Source organism: Phoca vitulina, unplaced genomic scaffold (assembly GCF_004348235.1).
Source record: "Phoca vitulina isolate PV1807 unplaced genomic scaffold, GSC_HSeal_1.0 scaffold14, whole genome shotgun sequence".
NCBI lineage: Eukaryota > Metazoa > Chordata > Mammalia > Carnivora > Phocidae > Phoca > Phoca vitulina.
In genome coordinates, this window is record NW_022589717.1 from 707,515 (window position 1) to 733,577 (window position 26,063).

The 26,063-nt window shown below is 36.4% G+C and overlaps 1 protein-coding gene across 1 annotated transcript in view; it reads right to left on the reverse strand.

Moving 5' to 3' along the window:
* The window catches only part of PRDM5 (PR/SET domain 5), a 189,700-nt gene that overhangs the window by 148,527 nt on the left and 15,110 nt on the right, over window positions 1–26,063 (reverse strand). The window contains exon 2 of the mRNA XM_032412752.1: window positions 23,195–23,278. Coding sequence (XP_032268643.1) covers window positions 23,195–23,278 — 84 coding nt within the window. The remainder of the gene's footprint in view (window positions 1–23,194; window positions 23,279–26,063) is intronic.

The window sequence follows — 26,063 nt, forward strand, 5'->3', positions numbered from 1 at the left end:
ATCTTCTTTATATAAAAAGAAAACATGGAATTCCTCAAGTATAATTTTATGCAAACTTTCAACAATGTTTGGAGAGCCTCCACTGCATACAAAGAAGTTACATGAATGCTAGTGGTTTTGACTTGTAGAAAATACCACACCTAACTTAAGGAAAAATTCATTAAATCTCCTTTTTTATATTAAACATAAATTAGAGCTACAATTTGTTACTAAAACAGACCAAAAACTGAGTAACCACACAACAGCTTATATACTTAGATACAAATCCATCAAGCTGCTCATAAAGAGACTTCTAGCCTGCCCGTTGTTCTCACGTTTAATTTACCACATAACAGCAAAACATCTTGGCAAACATAAAAATGCAAACTACCCTGAATACAAACAGAGCCTGTGTCGCTATAATATTAAAGAATCAACAGATGGTTGGCATCAGGAGTCTGGCACAAATACAAAAAAACTAGAAAGACAAGTAAATAAGAAGACAAATGTGTAGAAATTGAACAAGGTATGTTTGAACCTCATTTTCCATATTGAAAAAAAAAATCCTCATGTCAACACAAAAGTGATCTGGAATCTCTGTTAGGATCTACACATCTGAGGTCTTGGAAATACTCAGGCTTGGTTAAGGGATGAGTGAATTACAGAATAGAAAAAGCCTGCCAAACTGTGCATGAGAACACCGTGTAAGGAGACTGCACATTTTTTAAAAAGAGGAGGGAGGAAGGAAAGACAAAAGAGGAAGGAAGAAGTGGAAAGGATGAACAAGGAGGAGGAGGAGGAGCAAAGGGGAAGAAAGTGAAGGAAGAGGAAGAGGAGAAGCAGGAGGGAGGGGAGAGGTTCAGCTAACCTCCGACTCTGAGATTCAGCCTGCACATTTCAACCAGATTAAGGTTGAAGGTTTCTAGAACAATATAATGTTATGGCCTAAACTGAAAAAAATACACATACTCAACTCTTCTATTATTCCACAGTCCAGCATGTGGGGACAGATACCCCAAAGTGCAGTAAAGTCAGGAACAGTAGCCTACCTTAAGTATTCGGAGAGCAGTGAGGAGAAGCCCCTACATCAGCCTGGCAGGAATAAGAGGCAGGAATGGAGTGAAAGAAGGGCATGGTCCAAGTAAAGAGACTAGCAGAGGCAAAGGCACACATGGGGAGGGGAAAGTACTGTAAAATTATAATGAAAGAGTTAAGTGTGAAGCAGGAACTCTGAGGACAAGTGTAGAGAGGTTAGCAGTGGGTCAGGTGTTGGGATCTGTATGGCACTTGCAGGCACGCTGGAAAAAGACTGTAGGTCACCATCAACCCAGAGTGGACTCTTGGCAGTCCAGACTCTTCCTAATGGAAAAATTTATTAGCTCAGAGTTCTAGGTAGGGTTCAGACTGGGCAGGCAAAAATGGACACTACTAGATTTCAGGCTTTTTGTGAATGCAACTGGTTTTTTTCTAGCTTCTCAGTCTCTTTTGCTCAAAGAAGGAACTAACAGTTTTTACATAGCTCCATCTTGCCGGGTTTCCATCTAGCAGAGGACTATCCTGCACAACACCCCTTCTATCTCCTCCTAGGCTAAGCTCAAACACTTCCCTCAAAGGGGAACTCTACCCCTCTGACAGAAAAGGTTATCTCATGTTCATTAGAAACATGCTTCTCTCCAGTCCCACATGTGTTGTGTTGTTTTGTTTCGCTTTTTAGCTCTGTCCTCAAACAGGAAAACTAAACCGCCACCATCTTCCTCATAACAACATGTTAAATCATATGAAGACAAATATGATTCTAGTCTTCTTCAGGTTAAGAACCCCAGTTCTCTCAACTGACTGAGAGGTCACAGTTTCTAAGCCCTTTCTGTGTATGGCTGCTCTCTGTTGAATGTCAGCTGTTTACCAATTTCTGGATCCATAACTAACACCCAGAACGTGACATGACCCTCCTCATACAATCTGACCAGTGCACAGTACAACAGCACTATTCTCTGCCATGATCTCAACACTCTACTTCTTTTATTGCAGGCTGGGTTTTTGATCTAGCTGCCAAGTAATACTGCTAAAGAAAATGTCCATATAAATCAAGTAAACCCTTAAGACACTTGCATATGAGTCAATATCAAGTCTGGTATCCCCCATCTTAGACTTCAAAAATTGGCTTTACATTTAGCCATACTTCATCACATAAGCATTTGGTCCATCATTCTACTTTACTAACAGCTTTTGAATATCAATTATATATCTTCAAACATTATCTATCCCTCATACCCATTAGGAAGGCTGCTATTTAAAAAATACTAACAAGTTTTGGCAAGGATGTGGAAAAATTGGAACCTTTGTGCAACATTGGTGGGACTGTAAAATGGTGCAACCACTGTACAAAATACTATGAAGGTTCCTAAAAAGATTAAAAAAAAAAAAAAATTCAGTAAACTCACTTCTAGGTATACACCCAAAAGAATAGAAAGCAGGATCTCAAAAAAAAAGGTTCACACGCCCATGTTCATAACAGAACAATTCACAATAACCAAGTGGAAGCAACCCAAATGTCCATCAACAGATGAATGGATAAACAAAATATGGTGTATACATACAATGAAATAAAATTCAGCTTTAAAAAGTTAGGAAATCCCATCACATGCTAGAACATGGATGAATCTTGAAAACATTATGCAAGCTGAAAGAAGTCAGCTGTATGATTCTACTTATTATGAGGTATCTAAAGTAACCAAACTTGGGGCGCCTGGGTGGCTCAGTCATTAAGTGTCTGCCTTTGGCTCAGGTCATGATCCCAGGGTCCTGGGATCGAGCCCCGCATCAGGCTCCCTGCTCAGCGGGAAGCCTGCTTCTCCCTCTCGCACTCCCCCTGCTTGTGTTCCCTCTCTCACTGTGTCTCTCTCTGTCAAATAAATAAATAAAATCTTTTAAAAAAATAAAAATAAATAAATAAAGTAACCAAACTCATAGAAACAGAAAGTGGAAAGATAGTTACCAGGGGCTGGGGAGAGGAAGACATGGGGAGCTGTTTAATGGGTACAGAGTTTCAGATTTGCAAGCCTCTTCTGGGCTTACATAACCATTAAACATTAAACATTTGACCTAACGAAAGCTCTATTATACCCTACCAGTTTCTAGGGTTTGCCACTTTCCTAACTTAACTACTCTCAAGCAATGTGTCTGGTGTTTCATTCCAAAATTCTGTAGTTGAAGAACTTGATCATTTCCAAAATCTACCTTTTCCCCACTGGGGACTTTCTTGCCCTACTCTCCATGACTTCTCAAAAACTAATACACAGTTTCTGCAAGAACAGCTTTTATTTCAGCACCAAGTGTATTATTTTTTCTGGGACTGCAGATAGAAACTAATTTAAATAGGTGCTTTCTTATTAGCTCCTCGTGCATCTTGGGCTATTATCTACACTTTATAAAATGTTTATCCAAATTTGGGGTTACTTTCATTGATGAAGGTTTTCCCAATCGACCAAGTGATCAAAATCAGGAACTCAAAAATCCAACAGTAAAAAATTCTATTATTGAATCAGAAGATTAATATATGAAGTCCATACTAATGACTTTCATCACAGATCAACAAAACTTGGGAAGTGGGAGTAGGAAGCGGAGGTAGTAAAATGTTATCTTTTCTTTGTCTTTACTTGTTAGATGAAGAAGAGATAAATATGTAGAATTTAAAATGGGATATCTGCTTCAAAATCTCAAGAGAAGATTTTAAAAATGAAACATCTGACTTCTCCATTTGACTGGTTTCACTTGTCACCGCATTCCTAACAATTTCAGTATGAAAATAATAGCCAATTTAAATCACAGCCAATATACTTAATGGTGAAACACATAAATGTTGACATTAAAATCGGGAATAAGACAAGATTTCTTATCACACCACTATTATTTAACTTTGTTCTGAAAATGTCTTTCATTCTCTTGTCCAGTACTGAGGCATTTGTAGGTACCTGAGAAAGCTAGTCCCTGGCTATAGGTTTCTCTGTCTTTCCTACTGCCCAGGACCTGGGACTAGAGCCACTGCTCATGAGGCAATGGCAGTGCCTTGTAAGGAAGAGGAAGGAGAAGGTTCCTGCTCTAAGTGTGGCCTGTGGAGCAGGCAGCATAATCATCTGTCTCTCAGGCAGCAGGTCACAACATCGGGCTGTGGACGGGCTCTCTTCTCTAGCAAGCAGTGGATGGACAGTGTTCTTGGCCTATGGTGATGTCAAGAGGCCCCCCTGATGAACTGACTGGGATATCCAAAGTGGACTGTGTGCCAAATCTGGTGACCGAAGGCATGTGGCCAAACCTCCTGCATCTCCCTGTTAACCTGCCCAGGGCCCTGGCTCAGGCCACCCTGGAAGTCAAGGCCTGTGCCACACAAACCCAGAAAACGTATTAAAACAAAGATAGGGAAAAGCTTTCAGCTTGCATGCCAATTCTGATCCACGGTGGCTGCCTAGAGCACTGTGCTGAGAATGATCTGGAGATAAAGCAGCCACGTTGTCTTCACCAGTTGTACAATTAGAAATATAGGGCAGGAGTTTCTTCCCCAGCCAGTGTCGGACAGTCAAGACACTTCAAGTACCTCACAGGGGCAATCCTGAAGCCGCACGTCCACTTGTGCCCAGCAGGCAAAGCAACTAAGAAGGTTGAGCATGGTTTCTGGGGGCCAAGCCAAGTTAGAATGGGACTCACCCAAGTGTCCATGAGAAAAGTGGCCATAGAGAAAGACTGAGCCAAAGTTAAAAGTCAGATGAAATGTTGGGAAATGATTACTCTAAGGGCAAGGGGAAAGTGTGATGTAGACAGAGCAATGAAGGTAGTGACAGATTCAGTAAAAAGTAGTAGACAAGGAGCAAAGTACAAAGGGGTGAGCATTTTGGTAGCTACTCCTTAAATAAGAAAATGCTTCCAGATATTTATTTTTGCAGGGAATAGCTGTTTAAAGGGTAGGTACCATGTTGGGTTGGATAAGTAATTTAAGTAAAGTTATTTCTAAAACATTTTTATGAAAATGTTTTATAAAACTATCAGTATTTCAAGTGTATATAGTTCGTTCTGCTATGATGTTTGTTCTGAAAGTGTCAGTTGGGTTCCAATGTGAGTAGGGGAAAATTTCAGCATAACACAAATTTTGCAACTGCTTGTGCAAATTTTGTCTCCCAGAAACACTAAGTGGATGAAGAAAACTGCACTTAGTTGAACTGAGCCACACAGAAATACACAAAACACATCCACCTCAAATACCTACCACCTACTTCAGTTTACCGTATGTGTTATGAGACATACCCATCCATTTTGGGTTTTACAACCTTCCAACCAATTTCAGATAACCCTCCTTCTACTACCTCTTTGGAACTCACAAGTTGCAACCCTCCTGACATATACCTCCACAAACACTCTTCAGGTCTTTTTAAAAGCAAATTGACATATTTATTACAGTATTTATGTATTGCTTAACCATTTAATATGTGTAAAACTACTACCATTTTTATTAGATTCTTATATTTTATTTTATATGTCACTGGAGATTTTTTTTTCACATCATGTCCCTAACCCCATTTTTCCCATAAGCCTCATAGATTTTATTGAGCAATTTTGCACAATTTAGCACATTGAATTCTGGAAACATACATACCACATTATAGGAAGACTGACTATATAGCCAAACAGCTAAAGAGAAACAAGATCTAAAAACATAAAAACCCTACAAAGTAAAAAAGTTGAAAAAAACACTTAAGACCATGAAATAAATTCTAGGTCTGATGTATATTTCAGGATAAAATTAAAATTTTGTAAGCTTTATTTAGTGGAGATATATCTGATGAAGAATCCAAGTATTCTACTTACAAGTCTTTGGTATCCCCAGGACACAAAGGAATGCATGTAAAATTTTAGAAAAATAAAAACCACCTTCATTCTCTATTACTATAGGAACTAGGATGTATTCTGCTTTATGTAACTTCAGTAAAATACTGGAGAAAAATTTATAATGTCATATAGAATCAGTTAAATCCAGAGGAATCCTTACAAACAAAATAAACTCTTATAGGGGATTCATTGTAAGACTCAAAATAGTTGTGTCATCAAGACCTATCCAGAAAAATTTCATCTGAGAAATATCACATATAATTTATTATAAACGAAATATACTTTATGAGAAGCATGAAGACTTACTTGCTGAAAATGACTCCAATCCTAACTCTGAGACAAGGTAGGTTCAACAAGTCAGAGTTCAGGATCGTAAGCTTAATAAGTAAGAGAGCATGAGGTGAGTTCACCTATATTTTTATAGCACCAAATAAATAGAAGACTCTGTTCCTGAAACACATGTGACCTTTACAAGTAGCAAATAGTATTCTCCCCAAACACCCATAATTTCTGATCATGGCTTCTTTCATGTACCACATCATTCAAGTTGGAATTGCTAGTGAACTAATCAAGTTAACATTTGTGTAGCTTTGCAGTCATTTATGTGGCCAGCTGCTGGGATAACCATATTCTGTTCCTGGGATAACTTTTCAATTTAGCAATTCAGTTGTTTTTCCACTCCTGGTACCAAAGTTTAACTCCGGGCTGTCTAAATGATTTCAATTAAAATGGCCTTATCTTTATGCTAACTTCATTTTTAATGCCCAGGAAATCATAAAATGTAGTATGTAGGAAACTCTGGCCACATGACAAAAGAAGTATAAAATAAGGAAATAGTTTTTAATTATTAAAAAAAAAAACTGTCAGTGAAGTCACCCAGGTAAATTTGAAATCTCAAATATTACTTATTTATAATAATTATATTTATATTATTGTGTTATATTAAATCATATTATATTATATTATTATTATTTATAATTCCTATAATGGTAACTAAACATTCCATAAAGTAGTACAATTTTTTTTTTCAACAAAAGCAACACAATTTTTGACTAGCTAACTTCTATAGAACTTTATCTCTGTACTTTACTGTACCTATGACTCCATAAGAAACAAATTCATTAAAGTCACTTCTTGATTAAAAAGCAATCTGCAGGGCACCGGGGTGGCTCAGTTGGTTATGCATCTGCCTTCGGCTCAGGTTATGATCTCAGGTGACGCCGGGTTTGGTGATGGCTTTCTTAGATACAATACTGAAAGCATCAATCCATGAAAGGAAAAGCTGAGAATTTAAACTTCATTAAAATTAAAAAACTTCTGTTCTAAAAAGATACTATGAAGAAAATTAAAAGATAAACTACAGACTGGGAGAAATTCTTTGCTGGCATATAAGAGATACAAAGAATTCTTAAAACTCTAACAATAAGAAAACAAAATGAGCAAAAGATTCAATAGATGTCCTACTTAAGATGATGTACAATTTGCAAATAAGCATATGAAAAAATGTTCAACATCATAAGTCATTAGGGAATTGCAAATTAAGACAACAATGAGATACCACTACATATCTATTAGAATTGGCCAAAATCCAAAACAGACAATATCAAATGCTGGGAAGATGTGGAGCAACAAGAACTCTCATTCATTGCTGATAGCAATGCAAAATGGTACAGCTACTTTAGAAAACAGTTTGGAAGCTTTTAAAAAAACTAAACATTTTCATTATACAATCAGGAGTCATGCTACCAGGTGTTTACTCAAATGAGTCAAAAATTTATGTCCACACAAAAATCTGCACACAAATATTTATAGCAACTTTATTCATAATTGCCAAAATTTGGAAGCAACCTGTCCTTCAGGAGGTAAATGGATAAACTGTGGTACATCTATACAATGGAATACTACTCAGTGATAAAAATAAAAGAGCTATCAAGCCACAAAAAGACATGAAGGAAGCTTAAAATTCACATTATTAAATGAAGGAAGCCAGTCTGAATAGGCTACAGACCATATGATTCCAACTGTAAGACATTCTGGAAAAAGCAAAACTCTGGAGACAGTAAAACTATTATGACTGAGGGAAGGAACAGATGGATGAATAAGCAGAACACAGAAGATTTTTAAGGCAGTGCCACTATTCTATATGACACTGTAATGGTGGACACGTCATTATACATTTGTCAAAACACAAAGAATGTAAAATACAAAGATATAAATCTTTGTCAGAACACTTATAGAATGTACAACACAAAGAAGTCAAATGTAAACTACAGAGCTCAGTAATAATGTATCAATATTGGCTCATCAATTGTAACAGATGAACCACACTAATGCAAAATGTAAATAATAAAGGAAACTCTGTTGTGTGGCAGGGCAGGGGAGACTACATGGGAACTCTCTGTACCTTCCTGACAATTTTGCTGTAATCTAAAACTTCCCTAAAAAATAAGGTCTATTAATTTAAAAAATATACACAAAATAGAAAAAGAAATAAGCCAAAGCTAAGATCAAGTGCCAAATGTATATCCTAAAGTAAAGGATACACAAACTAAAATATTAAAGCTAACTGTCTCCATAAATATGACCTATGCTGCTATCCAATTCTGCCATGAGCTAAGCCCCAAGGAGGAGCTCAGGTTAATCCTGATATGGTCTACACCAGTACTATCCAACAGACATATACTATAAGCCACATAAGCAATTTTAATAGTAGTCACATTGAACAACAATAAAAGATTAATTGTAATAATATAAATATTATTTAAACTAACATTTCACAATATTATCATTTTAACATGTAATCAACATAAAAGTTATTAATAAGACATTTTACATCCTTTTTCATTCAAACTCTTTGAAATCTGGATGTATTTTACACTTACAGCACACCACCTATCAATTTGTATGCTATCTTTTAAATCAGAAATACTTAATCTCAGTTTAGATTTCATAAAATTTATAATTTAAAAAAGGTTCACAAAGTTGTTCCAAAGATACTTATAATTTTCCCAATAATGAAATTATATGTGCATATCTATATTGACAAAACTGGTTCCACATTTTTATAAGAATTATAAGAATTATAAGAATTATAAGAATTGATTTGACTTTGAAGAAAATGCACATCAGTTTCAAAACTGATTATGTAAATTAATTAGCTTTTATATCGAAAAAGTATTCATAAAACTGAATTCAGAGAGACTGTATAAATGGAAAAGCCTAAATTTATTGTTATTAACATTCATCAAATCGTTCTTGTAGTTTTTTGCAGCAACTTTACTTGACACTGCATATTATAATTACAATCATCTGTATATTTATTCATTTTTAAGACATATAAAGACATTGTTATTGATTTGTATTACTGAAATTTTCAATTTCAACAACCAGCTAGGTTATAAAATGCTTTTCTTTTCCTTGAAGCTTCAAATTTAGCTCACTTACATGCAGTGTGATATTGGTGAGAAAACGTAAATCACAATGAAATTGTTCTTTGTCTTTGATTATTGAGTATTTGTCAAGTCTTCTTTTTTCAAGAGTTAGTAGTACAGTCATCTTTGTAAACTCGTCCATAACTCAACCATTGAATACTGGCAAAGAGCACAAAATCATTAAATTCATTGTCTTCTACTGTTTTTTAATAATTCCAAACTGGCAATGATTAAAATCATTTGCACATAAATGAATGAATTTAATAACTGAATCCATAATACTTTTCAGAGAGTCTACTTCAGAAAACTGAATGCAAATATTTTCAATATGTATCATATAGTAGGATTAGATCATATGGGAAACATTCATCTTTCTTTTAAAAAAACTCCATAAATCTTGATATTTTGATCTACCATACCTGAAGTACCATCTTCCATGAAAAGCCACTTTTTTAAGTCTACACCCCAAGTTCATTTATTTAGGCCATGTACTGATAGTTCTTTGTAAATTTGGAAATCCTCTGAAACAAACTATGTGGAAAGCATTAACTGGGTAGAATCTCATGTCACATGACTCATCTAAAACCAAAGAAAAATATGTGCAATTTTTCAAACTTTGGCTCACTTTGATCTTTATTGTCAGAATGGCCATGTATTCTACAGGCAATTATTTGATCGTTCACTTTTAGGCTTTTCCTTGTAATTTTCCAAAAAAATTTGACAACTGAAATAATTTCTCCTATAATCTCTCCAACTGAAAATGTTCTCTTTTTTCCTTAGAGTGAGAACCAAGGTGGCCAAAATTACACTCTCAGATACTGTTGAAATCAAACATATTTTTTTACTATACATTTAATTCTGATTTCTGGCAAACAATTTCATAAATTCTTTTTTTAATATTGGGAAGACACTTGTCATCAAATTCATTCTGTATTTGCTGAAAATATTTCTTCATATAGTCATCTTTACTAATTTGTTTCTTTTATTTACAAGAAAATAGCTTTTTTTTACTCAATCACAGAAAATAAAATTGTCTTTATTGTGAAATTTGTGGCATATCTTCTTCCATTCTCATTCCATCTTTTCTTGTTCTAGTTTCTGCATCCCCACTCAAGTCTGCATAAGTTATATACTTCATATGCTTAAATATTTTTCCGTACTTTGTTTTTACACTAGAAAGCTAATGTAATGATATAGTATTAAAACAAACATTGTAACGTCTATAAATACATATAAAATACATACACCATATAATGTATAACAAATATTTCTATGAAGTTACCAATTTCAAAAGTAACTCATGCTGTTCACATAAAATATTCAAATAAACACATTACAATGTTGCATGGGTGTGTAGAAAAAAAATCATTTGATTTATCTTCAGAAAACCATTTGAATTATTCTGCTGACACCAAAAAAACTGGTGATATATTTCTATAAAATATTAAAAAATAATGCACATGCCTGACACACACCCACAGTATAATGATATCTCACATCATGCAGCAGAAAAGTAAAATATAGTCTTACCAAAAAATAAAGCAGCATTTAAGTGAAAAATATTTTACACTGCTTTAGTTTTATAAGTTAAATTTTAATTATTTAAAAGTAAATAAAATTAAAAATTCAGTTTATCGTCATACTAGCCAGATATCAAGTGCTCACAGCCCCAGCCATGTAGCCAGTTGCTATCATACTGGACAGTGGAGGTCTACACACTTAAGGTTAAATACGGTGCTTTTAAAGTGTCATCTTAGAAGATCTTTTAAAAGCTTTTAAGAGATTTTAATGTAAGTACATTACTCAGGTTGTCCCCCTTGGCCCTCATTTTTTTGGCTCTCAGTATAAAGAAAAGAGAATTATTAGCTATTACAGGGTTAGGAGGTAACAAATATCAGTTCCCCTAATGCCACAACACTGTACTTTCTTAAAGGTGATTTTCTCTTATTTTGCTAACTGTCTTTTTGTTCTATTATGCAGCTAGAAATCTAAAAATACAGGAAATATGATTACCACTAATTTCATGAAATTTCTTTATTTTTATTTATGCAATAAATACCAAAACATACACCAATTCCCAATAAAACTCCCAGGACTGCTAACGGTTCTACTTCCAAAAATGCATATATTCATTGCTCAGAGATCTTTCTAAGGATCTGAAATATTTTCCCTGAAACTAGTCCTAAGAAGTTCATGGAACATTCACTATAAGGACTTAAAATGTTCAGAAAATTATTTAGAGAAATATGGCTCTTTAAAATGTAAGTTTACACAAGACACTGATGGGTACATAAAATATTAAAAATGATTGCTAATAGGTACAGGGTTTCTTTTTGGGGTAATGAAAATATTCTAAAATCAAATAGTGCTGATGACTCCACATTCTATAAACATACTTTAAACTACTGGATTGTATATTTTAAATGGTGAATTTTATGGTATGTGAATTATATCTCAATAAAGCTGCTATAAAAACATTCACGAATGCCTCCTATATTTATGTGTAAACTGTCAGTGAAGGAGACAAGGCTTTCTCAGTAATCACATCTCAGATGTGCAATATTGTTATTGCATATGTTGAAATAAGACAGACATAAAAAATTCATGTAATTCCTACTGGTATTACATATGTATGGAAATGCACACAAAATGATTTACAAGAGAAGATACACAGAAAAAAGAAAATGTGGGACTTTAACTTCATGTATATTGCTCTAATTTTTTACATCATGTAGTCACATGTGACTTGTGTAATGAAAAATAAATGTTTTGAAAATATAATAATCTGGTTGATACATGCATCTCTCTTCATTTACACTTTCCCTCCCTTCCTTTATACTTTCTACTTGAAATACTTGCCTCAAACTCTAGAATTATTCTTTTAACCTGATTACCAAAGACTTTAAAGTCCTGATAACCAAAGACTTTAATCAAGGGTGCTTTCTCATCAAAACATTTGGAGAATATAGAAATAATGGAAAATATACATACTGCACTCCTTACCAGATATCAAGCTTTACCTTCTCTGCCAGGTATTTTTTGTATCTCTTGGTAAACCCACTGCCTAATATATCATCTGGAACAGAGTAAGCATTGAGACAGAGTTGCTGTATGAACCAATAACGTCACTCTCATGGGGAGTATACATTCTGTCCACCCTCCTCCCCTAAAGAGCACTAAATAAACTTGTTCCAATGCCCACCCTCACCTATGAAGCTGACCTATACCAGCTCCAGGTTATGTCTGACTGGGTAAGAGCAATCCCATTTTTGCCATTTTAAGAATGGATATGTGACATATTAGGAAGAGGATTCCTGAAAATGTGTTCTTGCTCCTTATGGACACTACCTGTCTGAAATGTGCTTGGTACCTGCCATCAGCTTGAGAATTAAGCCACTACCAAGGTCAGCAAAGCAGAGAGCCAAGAGGTGGAGAGAACTTGGGTAACATCAGTAAGCTAATTAATCAACCAGCCCTGAAGCCTGTTTAATTATTGAATTTCCTCTCATTTAAGGAAATGTCCTCATTATTCAAATAAGTTGGAGTTGCCGTTGTTTGTAGCCAAATGTATCTATTTGATAAAATTTCTGTGGTGCTCTAAGTTGATCAGAATCACAAATATGGCGAAAATACTCCAACAATACAGATTGAGTTGTTTTTGTTTTTTGTTTTGTTTTGTTTGTTTAACCAAACTACTCTGCCTAGATTCCCAACATTGTTCTAATTACACCTCAGGTTTGGCTGAATGGCCATAAGTTGGTTGCCAAGCTCAGGTGGGAGCCACCTTGTGAAGGGCAGACAAAGGACAACCACAAAACAAACTTCCAGAAGTAGAATTTCCAGAAGACATGTAACATTCAATTGCTTTGCTTTATCCCTTATTAGAGGACTAGTGTCAGGAGGGATGCACTATGGCATTTGTTTTAGGATTCCCAGCATTCTACAAGGCTTCCTAGGCGGTATCCTCCCACTAATGTCTACACTAAGTGGTTCCATTTGGAACCTAAAACAAAATGTTATCGTCTGCAAAAGAAAAACATTTGGTAAAGAGACTTCTTTGTTCCAAACACCTAAAAGGACTTCCATAAACATTAAAGAAAAATAAAAGATTTTAAGATTGAAAACATTTTTCCCAAAAACTGAAACACATTGGAAAGCTGGGGCTGAATCAAGTTCCCAAACATCAGAACAGCTGTATTCACAAAATAACTGCAAAGAACGAAAAAAACATCTAAACAGAATGTCCAGTTTCATGTCCAACCAATCAGCTCCTTTAAAAACCATATTTTAGTCAAATCACCATCTTCTCAACAGCGATAAATAAAAGATGTCTACAAAGTAGGCAAACCCAACACAGTAAAATACCAGGGGAATCAAGAAGTTTCTTCTTTTTTAACCTTTAAATTACATATTTTCTAAGAATGCCAATGGTAAAAATAGTGTATACATTTATTCAATATATTTACTGAATATCGATGTTAACTAGACTTACTGTGGTAAACATTTTGCAGTCTATACAAATATCAAATCATTATGTTATACACCTCAATCTAGTATAAAGTTATATATCAATTATACCTCAATAAAAAATACTTATGGAATATGAATGATTTATTCAATACTATTAAATGACTTTTAACTTTTATTCAATTATATTTATGACCTAGATCTGTGCTAAGACCCTAAGGGGTACAGATCAATAGGACAATGCCGGGTCTTCCAAAGTTTACAGTGTAGTAATCCACCCATCCCCCACCCCCTCCACTCTCACTCGCCGCATGCCTTATCTCACACCCATCGCCACCTTCCACCCACATGGTTCAGGATAAAACTTAAAAGTCATTCTGAATTCCTCCCTTTCAACACACAATCAATCAGCGAGCCTTATCGGTGTTAGTTACCTCCAACAACATACACCCGGAAGCCCACCACCTCTCACCAACTCCACTGCTAAGGCCCAAGTCCATGCCTCCAGCAAATCATTCCTGGACTATAGTAGCAGACCAAGTGTACCTGCTCCACTCTCACCTCCCTCCAGGAGCCTGTTCTCCACCCAGAAGACACAGTGTTCTTCTCAGGGCATGAAGAGGGTATCATTCTCTTGATCCAATCCTTTAGCTGCTGGAATAAACCTTGTGATCTGACCTATAAGTACCTCTCTAACCTCTAACCCAGTGCCCTACATCTGGCCCCTCATGCACTAACCACTAGCCACACTGGCTTTGTTTCTGGTCTTGGAACAGCCCAAATTTATTGACATCTCTGCTCCTCCCTGGGCTCTTGATCCAGGTATTCATATGGCTGTGCTCTCAATGTTTAGGTCTCAGCACAACCTAACAGCTCTGGTCGAGAGAGAAAGTAGAAATTCATGAGCTGGGCATTTTAGTTCACTGTTCTATTCTATTTTTTAAAGTAAGCTTTTTGTTGAAATGTAACATAATTACCAAAAAAAATGCAGAAACGTTAAGTGTATAGATCTATGAATCTCCCAAAGTAAACACACCAATATAACTAGCAGACAGATCAAGAAACAGCACCCAGAAGACTTTCCAGGTCCCCGCTCCCAAGTCACTATCCTCACAATGAGGTAACAGCAATCTTGATTTATAATTTCATAAATTAGCCTTACCTGTTTTTGAAATTTTATAAACAAAATCCTGCAGACTCTTTGTCTCCAGCTTCTTTCACCATGTTATGTGTTTGAGATTCACCCATGTTGTAAAGAACAGTTATAACACAAAGCTTAATAATATACTACACTGCATTTGGCCATTTACTTATAGGTGGATATTTGGGTTATTTCCAGTTTGGGACAACTTCTCATCATGCTGCTAGGAAAATTCTTGTACACGGCTTCTAGTAAATATATGAACATATTTCTACTGGGAATACGCCTAATGGAATGGCCACATTGTATCATATTCAGCTCTAGTACATACCACTAAATAGTTTTCCAAAGTGACTGTATTGATTTAAAAAACCCAGCATCAGTGTAAATGAGTTTCAGATAATCCTTGCAAATATTTGACATTATCTATCTTTTTAATTTTAGGCATTCTGGTGAATATATCATGGCATCTCATTATGCTTTTGGATTGCATTTCCCAGATGACTAACGAAGCTGACCATCACTTCATGTTTATTGGCCATATGGATATCTTATTGTGTGAAGTGTCTGTTCAAGTGTTTGCCTGTTTTTCTTTTAATTTTTTTTTATCAAATTGTAGTTCTTAATATAGTCAGGATACAAATATTTTTTCAGACATATGCATTACAAATGTCTCCCCCTTTGTGATGTGTTTTTTCATTCTCTTTATTGTATGTTCTGATGAACAGTTCTTAATTTTACTGTTATCCAATGTATCATTTTTCCCTTTACAGTGTTTATTGTTAATTTAAGAAACCTCCACCTACCCTAAGATCATAAGGGCATTCTCCTACATTTTCTTCCAAAGGTTGATTGTTTTCCCCTGACATGTTTACATTTATAATCATATTAAATTGATTTTGCATATACAATGTGAATTAGGGGTCTAAATACTCTTTTTCCATAAGGATATCATTTTGACCCCTCGCTGTTATTGAAAATTCCATCCCTTCCCCACCATATTGATGACATCTTTTTCAAAAACAGTGTCTATTTGTCTTATCCTTGTGCCAATATTACAGTATTAAATTAGAATGCCTTTATATTAAGTCTTGATATCCGATAGTGTAAGTTCTCCAGTTTTGATCTTTCACTTCAAGGCTGCTTTGGTTAATTCATATCCCTTTAGATTTTCACATCAATTTTACAATCAGTTTCCACCAAAACAACCAACCAAACAAAACTTGCTAGGATTTTTAATGGGATTGCATCTTTTGAAATCTATTTACTTATGCTTTATGCGTATGGTTAATTGTGGTAAACGTTCCATACGCATTTGATCAACCATCACTGGGTAGTATTCTACATATCTCAGTTAGGGCATGTCTAATAATTACATTGATCAGATTATTTCTCTATCCTTTCCAGTTTTATCTTCCTGCTTATTCTCTGAGCAGTTGAGTAGGATGTGTTTAAGTCTTCCATTAGGATTGTGTTTGTCTATGTCTATTGCTAGTTCTTTCAGTTTTTGCTTTCACATTTGAAATATATATATCTTCTAGTGTACTGACCCTCTTCATTTCTAGTAATGTTCACTTCCTTAAAGTCTACTTGTCAAATACTGGTGAAGTTACATCTGATATATCTTTATTCATGCTTTTATTTCCAGGCATTCTCTGTCTTCATATTTTAAAATTGTCGTTAAGGAACATCAGGTTGGTTTTTGCATTCAATCCATTAATAATAGCCTTTTAATTGAAATATTTAGCCCATTTAAATTTAATATAATTATTGATCTAGTTGGATTGATAGCTACCATATTAGTATTTACTTTCTATATGACCCAGTTGTTTCTTTTTTCTCACTTCTTGCCTGATTTTCCATTAAGAAAATTCTTTTATTATCCAATTTTTTCCTTTAATTAACTTGTTAGTTAAACAATCTTTTACTATTATTTTAGAAAATTTAGTTAAATCTCCTTGATGATGCTAAAACTTTGGAACTCTTAAATTCCCTTTGTTTCCCTCCTGCCTTTCCAATTATTCTTATCATTATATAAATTATTCATATTTTTAAACCCATAAAACATTACTATAATTGTTTAGTACTACCAACATTTATATTTATCCATCCATATATTTTCCTTCTGTTGCTATTCACTCTATTCTGCATTTCCATGTTTCCATCAGAACTCATTTTCTTTCTCCCAGAAGAGCTACCTTTACTCTAGCATTTCTTTGGTATAGGTCTGTTGGGTTTTGCTTATCTGAATACATCTTTATTTGCCTTTAATTTTTTTGACAAAACTACTTATTAAGCAAATCAAATTTGGAAAGCAAAAGTACTTATTAAGCAAATCAAATTTGGAAGGTCTTAAACTTATCTGTTCTAAGGAAAAACCATCAAATCCTTTATATAAACATTTAGTTTCACTGTAACAAAGAAACTTATACATACTTTTAAGATTTAGAGCTATTTTCTTTCTTTCTCCATGAAAGAAAAACACAATTTAAAAATAAACAGGAGCAAAATTACAACAGAAAGTGTCAATTCTAAAAAAATCTTACACAATTTGGATGACTCCTCATCAAGTGGCAGAACTCAAGTCACCATTAGAAGAAAATTTTATTTTAAAGGTATCATGTTAAACTTTAATTAGGCATGCCCAAGGACAAGTCATGTCTAAATACCCACTCAATGCCATTATTTTTTCAAATTTGCATCTGCCCATTCTCTCTCCTCTCTTTTTAACACTAAAATACCCAAACATCTCAAACCCATCCTTTCCCTGTTTAATAGAATTCCATTTCATTAGATTTTTTATTTAGCAAAGTGCTTGTATAAGATGATAATGCTAAATGTCCATATTTATATAGAGACATAGTGTACTCTCCTAGCCCTTTGGAGAAAGAACTAGAAGTCAAGGATTTTAAGCATGAGGATGAACACTCTCTAGATTCCAGCAGAGCAAAGGGAGAAAATTTTCTTCTTTCTCACAGTGCTTGGTGATATGTTATTTCCACACCAGTACATTCAGATTTTTGAGACAAAAATGGATAACAAGTAACTTGGATCAGAAATGGATAGACATTTTTTCCCATTATATTTTGCTCAAAATAGTCTCCCATAAAATAAGTAGAGAGTCATATCATAAAGAGAAGAAAAACATAAAGAAATCTCATTAAAACAAAGCAACTGAACACAAAAGGAAAAAATAGGAGATGGTAACTTGCTCCCAGAAAACATAAAATTTTAAGAAATAAAAGGAAAGTTGGAATCTATTAGTATTCTGTTAACCCATATATATCTTCCTGTCTTCCTAGTTAGCCTTTCTCCTTCTTCTACATCATCACCATTTTCATCCCCCCCCTTTATCCTCAACCTCTTCATCATCAACATGTTCCAAGATTTAAGAAGCAGAGTATAAAGTCCCCACTCTGACTGTGGGCCCCAGTCATATTCTCCAATCCAGCTCTTCTGGAGCCATGAACTTAGAGGTTACTGTATGCTTATTAATGAGGTAGATATTTTAATCTTCAACTGGCTCCTATCTATTCTTCCTTGGTTAAAACCAAAGAGAGATAGAGAGAAGGGTTATTAATTAGGAAACATCACCAATGTGTAAGGCCTGGGGGTTAGGAAAGAAGTTCCCCAAAACAAACCATATTTAAAGACCAACACAGAAGGGGCCCCAGTTCACCTGCTATGCACATTTATTTTGAAATAATAATTTACTATAACTGTAGGAGATTAACAATTCTTACAAACACCTACAAATCTTGTAATCATATTTCTCTAGCTGTATTTTTGAAAGCATGTTATTTACACAGAGGTACAGAATCTTTTCTGCTGACAAAAATAAATAAAACTATGATTATTTGATATTTTGCATTTTTTAATATAAAGGTACCTAGCAGAATGTAATGACTAACAGCCCTGGTAATTCCACTAGCCTCAGATGTAAAAAAAAAAATGTAGTTTTTGCTCATCAATCCTCAAGGCAATAGATTTTAAAAAGTAAACAAATGTAAGATTTTTTAAATGCCATTACGTTACAATCATACAGGTAAAGTTGATTTCTCTCATCATACTTTATGCACCCTACAATGTGTTAGTTCTGGAATCCTTACAAGACCACAAGCTCCTTAAGAGTAACAGCATGGGTTTTTTAAAAAGCAAAGTTTAAGTCTTGTGTTGTTTTCTTCTTAATGTACAGAAATTACTTTTCTACCAAGTTATAGATACTTTTCTTCTAAGGTTTAATAGCAAGAAATCAACGTGTATCTAAGTAAGAGAGATTTTATTTTTCCTGTAAAAACATCACTCAGAATTTAGATATTTCACTTGACTCTCCAGGTTTTACCTGGTTCTTTGGGATTCTGCATGTGAGTTCTTAACTAGCTGACAGCAAGAACATTTTGTCCACAGAGGCCCATCCAGTATTACTAAATTGTAGCATGGTATTCTGCTCAATCTGCATCAGATCACACCACCAAATACCCAACTACACCTGCTGAACTATTCAAAGATGGAGAGGAACATGGACCCAGCATGAGCAGGAGAGAGAGAGGGATGGGATTGAGACCTTTGTGATCTCACAATAGATGCAAAGTTTAGGAATGAATGACTCCACTGGAAATGTCAGGATGATACCAAGTTTTGACAACTTACCAGACCAGTTTCTAGACAAAAACTTCTTACAGGTGATGTAAAAGGATGTCTTGGAAAAGGAAGGGAAGACCCACTGCAAACAGAGTAGAGCTGTTTGGAGGATTCAAGCAGACACCAGCAGCCACTTTGGAATACCTGCATAATAGGCTGGGCGAGGAAGAAGTACAATCTGTGTTGTATTCTATAGGTGCCAAAACTTACAGGTATGTATGTGCAGGAAGCATAAAGACCCAGAGCCTAGACGGGAGGAATTTGAACTGTGCCTTGAAATACTGAAGAAAGTATTATAGAAAAACAAGCTCATGGAGATTTAAAAACAAAGGACGATTGAGAGTTTTAGCCACAGTACATGAATGGATTTTGGTTTTAGAGCAAGTTTGAGCAGGTACAGACTGGAGGGAAATATACCTCAAGCTCCAAACGACCTGGGAAAAAGCAGACAAAAAGACTGTTCTGCAGAAGAGAATACAATACAGACAACTGGGCTCATGCCACTAGATTATCCATGGGAAGTATTTACAATCAGACACTGGTTCCAACCTCAAGCTTTATGATTGGCCTCAGGCCCAAGAAATAAAGGAATCTTCTACCAATGAGCTGAATTCCAAAAGAAAAGCAAAAATCTGAGGATACCAACAAGCCTGAAGGACAGATGAGACTAATCTCTTCAGACCTGAATCTCAAATTCTGGCGGCCCACACAGAAAAAGGCTGAGGTGCTGGTGAATTCTCTGAAGCAGTGGGCATCAACAAATTTCCAACCTGTACCTCTGGAGGGAGAGAAGGTCACAGCAGACAGTATCAATTGATCCCATTAGATCCCTTTATATCCTGTCCCAAATTCACAGGGCCTCACACACACCAGTAGGCTCATTCCTAACTGGTGCCTCCAAGTTCTTTGGCATGAAATGGCCACCTAGGGGTTCCTGGCCCTGTCCACCAGAACTGTTGGCCATAAACAAAGTGCAAATAGAGACTGAGGAAGAGCTATGCCACATGCTCTCTCACATGACACCATTTTCCAGACTGTCCTAAGGATCTGGTTCATGTTCCATAATCACACATAGACTAAGTTAACTATTGGCTTGAGAAGGACAACCTATCTGAGAACTGCAGGGGGTTAAATTTGTAGCTATGGGCCAAATTAGAAATGACTTAAATAACCAGTCCCAAAGTACCCACCGGAGAGGGGCAGCTCACTACCTCCCTCGGAGAGGACTCAAAGGGCTCCATGAGGGGAAGACTGCAGAAGGAGTCTTTCTCCTTTCTCTCTGCTCCTTCTGAGTCTGGAACCTTCAAAGCAAAATAACAAAAGTGGACTTCACTAGTATAACTCAAGGCTGGGAAGCAGCTCATTCAGTTAACTTAATAAGTAACAGTATTAAAGCTAGCAGGCAGCAAACTTTTGGAATTCAAAAGGTGTTGATTGTTTTTTAAACGTCCCCCCCCCAAAGGCAAACCACTGAGAGAGGTGTTCCCCTGTCCTGCACTGCCCCCCCAGACAGCACAGCAGAGAAAAGACTGGCTGACAATCCGAACTGAAAACCAGACTACTATGAGGAAGAAGAACTAGAGGAAGGGGTAGAAGGACATGTGAACTAAGGGGTTAAAAGGATCAAAGGTCTTAAGTGAAAAGAGCAGGCTCATCAAGGGGAGACTCTTCATCAATACTCTTCTGAGTTACATAAAAAGTATTTTTTTAAGTAATAAGAATATTACTTATTCAAAACCCGGATAGTAAATAAGAAGTAAAATAAAATAGAGAATAGCAATCGCTAAGTGGATGTAACATTACCTGAACCTACAACACATAAAATCAATAGTTCTTTGGGCCGTGGAGTGAGAGGACAGGGGGTAGGGGTGTGTGAAAACAAGTACTAATGTAAAGACATTAAAGGCCCATGGGAATAGGGCATATAAAACTAGACGATCCGCTGCTGCATGTCAGCTACAGAACAGTTCAGAAACAGCCTGCTTACGTTTTCTATAGGCAAGCCTTTCTTTAATAAAAATTACAATCATTATCTGTTTCACAATGCCTCATAACCAGCTGGGCAAAACATTAACCCACCACACTAAAATTTTCAGAACAAATATCAAAAGCCATTAACAACCTCTTAAATAATTGGTATTTGTGTATTTGTGACTTATTCAGGTTATCTTTTTATTTGTCACATAGATGTTTGATTTCTGAAAACCTTCACGGTAAAAAATAAGTAAATAAATAACTGCTGAGAAAATTAAGACCTTACAGAAAAATAGTGAAAGCCACTGAAAATATGTTTACATTCATAAAATAAACAACTAAAACAGCACGTTAAATTAGGCAAATCAATAACATTTTCCACTTCCAGTGAGGACTATGTTATGAATTTCCATTTTCCATCACCCGCACTGTAGAAACCTTTCAAGAATCCTTCCTCAAACACCGTTCCCTACCACCAGCAGTTTCAGCAATATGGATGATGATTAAAAATGTATTTTGTTTGCAGATAATACACTATGATGGCTTTCTATGTCAAGCTGGCTAAGCTATAGTAACCAGGTATTTATCAAATATTACCCTAAGTGTCGCTGTGAAGGTATTCTACAGATATGGTTAACACCTACAGTCAGCTGACTGTACGTAAAGGAGATTGAGGCCAATACTGCATATGGCCGGCCCTCATCCTCAGTCAAAGGCCTTAACTGCCAACTGAGGCCTGCCAGAGATGTTCTGCCTCAAGACTGCGATGTCAACTCCTATCTGAGTTTCCAGCCTGTAAGCCTGCCCTACAGATTCCAACTTGCCACCCCAACAATCATGTAGCCAATTCTTTGGAAAAAATATATATATCTCCATCCTATTGGTTCTGTTGCTCTGCAGACTCGAACTGATAAATACACATTCAGAGACTTTTTATGTGTAACTCTCTACCCCTTTATTCTACCACTTCCTGATTTACTGATCCTACCTCTCTCAGCCCCACCTACACAGAGCTCAGCTCCCACCCTACTCATGGAACCCACCAAATACAATTCTTGGAACTGAGTTTTTTCCAAGTCTTTGCTTCAACAATCTCTATACCTTTACTTCTCTATTTCTCTCCCTCAGCAACAAATATACTTGGCATAAACTAGGATGAAAATTCTCATACAGATGTACATTTGCATATACAGATCCCTGCATTAGGGAAATTTCAGATTGCAAAAGACTGTCTACAAAGTCACAGTTCTTGAAATATAGGTGAGGTACATTTTAAAGTGGTATTTTTCGTTCCAACAAGGAGCTCAGAACTGTTTCTAAGAAATCAGAACTACAACTGGGAAATAAAAGTTAAAGGAAAAGTATAATTTCATTTACAGAAATTGAATTCTTAATCCAGTACAAGAACACGCTTATTTTAAAATCCAAACATCCTTATGCATGGAAAACTCCTTTTTCAACGATGAACTATAAACTTCTGAGTTCTAGAAGAATTGTCTAGTAAGATATTTCAACAGTATATTTTTTAATGCTATACTTTCAAGCTACTCAGGTCCCTTAAAACTGAAACATTCCAGTGTTTAAATAGTCAACTGGAATCAATACGTACTAACTTAGCCTTGTAAATGCACTAAATAGTATAAAGAAAAACATTAAATATTTAAAATAACAATGACATCCTCACCTCCCACATCAACCTGTAATCCATATTTTCATCCAAGTCTTCAGGCATTCTCTTCTCTCCAGCGAAGGGTCCAAACTTTTCACCCTGAGTAGTGATGATTACATTGAAAAGGCGTTAGTTCAATAATCAAGTTACTAAAATAAACTTATTTCTTTCCCGGAAATTTTTTTTCTCCAAACCTTCATGCCCTACGAGTGAGACACATTTAAAGTATTAACTAATTTACACAACACAAAATATTTACATATTTAAAATCCAACTTAATCTGTTTTTAGCTTAAGAGCCTGAATCCACCATACAGGAGCCAACATAAAAGGGTTAAATTGCGTAACATTCAAATTCTGACAAGGCCTCTGGCAAGTGGTCTTAAAATGACAAGCACTGAGTTTTGTCTGACTTGAGAGACAAGCCCACCAGGCAGAAAATCACCTGGTTTCCATAAAAATCATAAATTCATCCCAATTATGAACAAGAAAGAAGTAGGCTTGCCATTCTCAGAGGAAGACTGTTCATAAATAAAGTTTAAATTCCCCTGCCAATCTTTCCAACAGCCAAGGCAGCATACTGTAAACCAGAGGTTCTCAAAGTGCAGGCTTTAGAGCCAACCTGGCATGAGAATCAACAAGGACACTTGTTTCAAATTCAGAATCCTGGGCTTATTAAAATCAGAATCGCTGGGAGTGGGGAGTGGGGAGCTGCGTTTTGACAAGTTCCCAGGTGAGAAGCACCTGTGGCTGGCCCCTGCAGTTACTTGTGAGGTGGGTTCCAGGGTAGGAGACATTGTTTTCTCAACTAAGGCAACCAAAGCAGAGACTCGAGAGCCAGGGAGCTAGGTTGGGTTTGTCCAGCCAGAGCATCTGTAAAAGGGATGCAGAGAGGACACAGAGCCATGTGTGCCTTTGTGAGAGTCCTCCAAACCCGCCTGTGCCTAGTCTTCAGCGGAACCCTTCCTTTCCTAAGAGGAAGAAAACTCCAACAAAACCTCCAGGGGAACTCTGATAAACACTGTTGGAGGGAAAAACAGCCACCAACAAAAGCAATGTTTTGAGGGATATAAATTACTTAATGAACAACAGAAAACCCAACTCCTGGAAATAGTAACATGTTAAAGCTTAAAGGAATTGCAGCTAACTAACCCAGCCCCTCATTTTACAAATAAAGAGAAGAGGTCCTGGAAAGCTGCAAAAAATGGCAGCGCCCAGAAGACCTATTCTTTAAAGATAATTTAGGGACAAAAAAATACCTACAGAGATTCCTCAAATCAAGATTATAATCCTAAATAACCCAGGCACAAGCACACCAAAGAAACAGGAAGACTGCTATTTATAGTAACATAGAGTTATTGATTCAGTTTAGCAAGCAAATTTCATAGGCTGGAAGCCAGCTCTGCTTCTTCCATCCTTCCCTGCCTCACTAGCCACTTCATGCCAAAACTAGGCACTGGGCATCACTTCTCAGGCAGCTACAACGGCCCCTAAAATGCTTTCCTTAAAAAGTAATCATTTTTCACCTCAACATGGGACCTTACCAGTATTTAATGGCAGTTAAGAAAAGCTGTATAAGAAATTCAAGGGGCGCCTGGGTGGCTGGGGCGCCTGGGTGGCTCAGTCGTTAAGCGTCTGCCTTCGGCTCCGGTCATGATCCCAGGGTCCTGGGATCGAGCCCCGCATCGGGCTCCCTGCTCTGCGGGAAGCCTGCTTCTCCCTCTCCCACTCCCCCTGCTTGTGTTCCCTCTCTCGCTGTCTCTGTCTCTGTCAAATAAATAAATAAAATCTTTAAAAAAAAAAAAAAAAAAAAAAAAAGAAATTCAAAAAGTGGGGCGCCCGGGGGGCTCAGTCGGTTAAGCATCCGATTCTCCATGTAGGCTCACGTCAGGATCTCAGGGTCCTGAGACAGAGCCCTGTGTCAGGCTCTGCACTCAGGTGGAGTCAGCTTGAGATTCTTTACCCCTCCCTTTGCCCCTCTCCCTCTCCCTCCCCTCTCTGCTCCTCCCCCCCACCCCTCTTCCATCAGCCCCCCCATGCACACACACCTGCTGGTGCAGGCACGCACACACGCTCGCACACACTCTCGCTCTCTCTCTCTCCAAATAAACAAACAAACAAATAAATAAATAAAATCTTAAAAAAAAAGAAATGAAAGAAGAGGGGAGGGGAATTAATATGTGTCACACTCCAAATAACCCTATGTGAGAATTTCCCCATTTAACACTGCAGGACACGGAGAATCAAACAGTTTAAATAACTTGCTTGATTAAGGTCAACCACCTAGCAAAGATCTGAGAAGAGCTTAGGAACCTGTGGTTTATTCTGCTCAGGCACTGTCTGCTTCACTATGCCACCACTCAAAACCCTCACAACAACTGTATGACCCAGTGCCCAGGCAGCTCACCCCTTTCTTCTCACTTTCCATTGACTATAACCTTTAGCAACTATGTGGGCCATGCCTTGCTCACAGTAGTCACTCAATACATGGACTGTTGAACTGAATGAAAAAACTGACGGACTGTTGCTAAAGCCCAATCTGGAAGACAGACCAAAAAATAAGGTGTGTTTTGGTAATAAATTTGAGGATTTGGTATTAATGCACGTAGTTCACCTTTTCACTCCACTTAGCCACATATTTAGTGTTTATCAATCATTGCAGAAGGTAATAATGTAAGTACACACTTTCCAAGGCTACTGATCTACCCATGGCAGTCAGTTTCTCTCTGCAGTACAAATTGGGAGGGGGGAAAAATGAATCAATCAATTCGGCAGTGTTCAAAGGACTGAAGAAGAGGGATGGAAACCCAAATAAATGCACTGAATCAGTTAAAAGACTATTTGGTTGCATGTCTAGCAAGATTATTAAAGAATTACAGATTTGA